This window comes from Bos javanicus, chromosome 15 (genome assembly GCF_032452875.1).
Source record: "Bos javanicus breed banteng chromosome 15, ARS-OSU_banteng_1.0, whole genome shotgun sequence".
In the NCBI taxonomy this organism is placed as follows: Eukaryota; Metazoa; Chordata; class Mammalia; order Artiodactyla; family Bovidae; genus Bos; species Bos javanicus.
The window spans coordinates 46011761-46014765 of NC_083882.1; the positions used below are offsets into that span (position 1 = coordinate 46011761).

General features: G+C 44.7%; 1 protein-coding gene across 1 annotated transcript; it reads left to right on the forward strand.

Annotated features, from left to right (window-relative positions):
• Positions 1–489: 489 nt before the first annotated feature.
• On the forward strand, positions 490–3005 carry LOC133226697 (olfactory receptor 226). Its single transcript, XM_061380549.1, has one exon. It carries the CDS (start codon positions 1620–1622, stop codon positions 2595–2597), a length of 978 nt encoding a protein of 325 aa, XP_061236533.1. The 5' UTR covers positions 490–1619; the 3' UTR covers positions 2598–3005.

Consider the following 3005-nt stretch of genomic DNA (forward strand, 5'->3'; position numbering starts at 1 on the left):
CATTCATTGTGATAGAGGAAGAATAGACTTAGGAAAAATTTTCCAGACATGTTATGCTTGAGCGGCCTATGTGACATCAAGGGAATTATACCCACTCTTTGCTATACCATAAGGATATATGTGGCCACTTTGGCATGTGGTTCCTCTTTTATTTTAAATCTAAGCAGTAGCAGCACTGACACCACTAGTAAAAGTGACATATGGGATTTCCCAGGCTCTACTATTAGAGAAAGAGTAATGAGAGGAACCTTAACAAATCAGTGAAAAAGGAAAGAAAGAAAGGACAACTAACGGTTCTATGAGGAGATGCCACATGAGTCAAGATTTGAAAGTTGAGTAGGAATTAGGTGATACATTAGGTGCTGGATGCCAAGAGCTGCAGGGTATAAAAAACAGTGCAGGCCGTGACAAGAGATAACACCTTGTTTGGTGACACCTTGTTAAATAGCTTGAACTTGATTGTGTAGACAGGGTGGTACCGAGGAAGGTTTTAAGCAGGGGGATGAAATGCTCAGATTTAAGCTTTAGGGGAGAGACCATAGGCAGTAAGGTCAATTAGGAGCCTAATCTTTTTAATTTATTTGCTTATTTTCAAATGTGCAGAGCATCAAAGGTGGAGGCAGAAGAGACTGACAGATACACAGGAATATCTAAGGCCCAAAGGGTCAAATGCACAGTTAATCGCACATGAGGTGGGTATTGAGAATAACGGATCAAAGTTAAGGTTCTGATGACAATTATAATTTAGAAGTTCCCATTTATGAAGCTAGTATATAGTACGAGAATAGGTGGAAGATTAAACTTTCAGGAATGAGGAGATGAAGACATGTCTCCACCACCAGATTATGAGCTCCTTGCAGACTAGGCACATGTTTTATTTACCCTTTCTCTACCTCAACTCAGCCTATAGTCTGGAATGTATTTGATCCACCAATACTTTTGAAATAAATAAATGGTGGGTGTGGATGGTAAGAATGGGAGTGACGGGCAATGTAAGCCAGGGATATGACATTTTGTAATTACATTAAAGCACCCATCCAAGTATTCTTGCCTGGAAAACTCCATGGACAAGGAGCCTGACAAGTGGCTCAAACACAGAAATGCTCAAGTACTGCTCACAAAGCATAAAGAAAAGAGAAACTCGGGTATAAACTGATTAGCAGTTTTGATGTTTTCAGATTCCATATAAAACAGAGACACAGAGTATTTGTCTTTCTCTCTCTGGTTTATTTTACTTATCATAATGCCTTTAAGATATAAATTATTTCTTCAAAACGGAGTCATGATGTAGCTCATAGACAAACTCTCACTTCAGAGCAGCTAAGACTCTTAATATTTCTGGGTTTCATCTATATTTTTCAGGGACCAATTGGTGCTTATCAACCCATGCTTCTCCAAGAGCCAGAATACACTCTCATCCTATTCCAGTACAAGATAGTTTATTTTTGTCTACTTTTGTCTCTGCTCATTTCCAGATTACAGAAGAAAACAATGGCTTCAGTTCAGTGATGAATTACATGCACTACTCACATTGCCTTCTGCCACTATAAACCCATCAGGAGAAAGATTGAGTTTCTGCTGCTGCCTCCTGAACACACTCTATTCTCCCCTGAAAAGCAATGGGCATGACCAACACCATGGAGAGGAAGAACCAGAGTGGGAGAGTGAGTGAGTTTGTGTTGCTGGGCTTCCCAGCTCCGGTACCACTGCGGGCACTATTATTTGCCCTTTCTCTGTTAGCCTATGTGTTGGTGCTGACTGAAAACATACTCATCATTGTGGCAATCAGGAGCCACCCCAGCCTCCACAAACCCATGTATTTCTTTCTGGCTAATATGTCCTTCCTGGAGATTTGGTACGTGACAGTCACTATTCCCAAGATGCTAGCTGGCTTTGTTGGGTCCAAACGGGGCCGTGGGCAGCTAATCTCCTTTGAGGGCTGCATGACACAGCTCTGCTTTTTCCTGGGCCTGGGCTGCACTGAGTGTGTCCTCCTCGCAGTTATGGCTTACGATCGCTATGTGGCCATCTGCCATCCTCTCCACTACCCTGTCATTGTCAGTGGCCAGCTGTGTGTGCAGCTGGCAGCTGGCTCCTGGGCAGGAGGTTTTGGCATTTCCATGGTCAAAGTTTTTCTCATTTCTCGCCTCTCTTACTGTGGCCCCAACATCATCAATCACTTTTTCTGTGATGTCTCTCCATTGCTCAACCTTTCGTGCACTGACATGTCCACGGCAGAGCTTACAGACTTTGTCCTGGCCATTTTTATCCTACTGGGGCCACTCTCTGTCACTGGAGCCTCCTACATGGCCATCACCAGTGCTGTGATGCGCATTCCCTCAGCTGCTGGGCGCCATAAAGCCTTTTCCACCTGTGCCTCTCACCTTACTGTGGTGGTCATCTTCTATGCAGCCAGTATCTTCATCTATGCCCGCCCAAAGGCACTCTCAGCTTTTGACACCAACAAGCTGGTGTCTGTACTTTATGCTGTCATTGTACCACTGCTCAACCCCATCATTTACTGCCTGCGCAACCAAGAAGTAAAGAGAGCCTTACGCCATACTCTACACCTGCACCAGGGCCATGACGCTAACTAAGCCTGGGAGAGCTAGCACAAGTAGAAGGGAGGTATTAAATCTTAGATAAATAACTGGGTTTCCCTGGTGGTTCAGCGGTAAAAATTCCACCTACAATGCAGGAGACCACCTGCAGGGCAGGAGAAGTGGTTTGATCCCTGGGTTGGGAAGATCCCCTGGAGGAGGAAATGGGAATGGCAACCCCTTCCAGTACTCTGCCTGGAGAATCCCATGGACAGAGAAGACTGGGGGGCTACAGTCCATGGGGTACAAGAGTGAGACAAGACTAGTGACTAAACCACCACCACCAGTGCTCTTAAACTTAGGATCTGTGTCTTCTAAGAAGTGCAGAGGAGCTCTTCAAGCCTAAATTAGGGACTAGAGTTTCCAAGGCACCACCAAGGAAGTAATTCAGGACAAGGAAGAGAG

Excerpts from the sequence above, each read along its gene's own strand:
- LOC133226697 (XM_061380549.1), top strand. The coding sequence starts at position 1,620 with ATGGGCATGACCAACACCATGGAGAGGAAGAACCAGAGTGGGAGAGTG.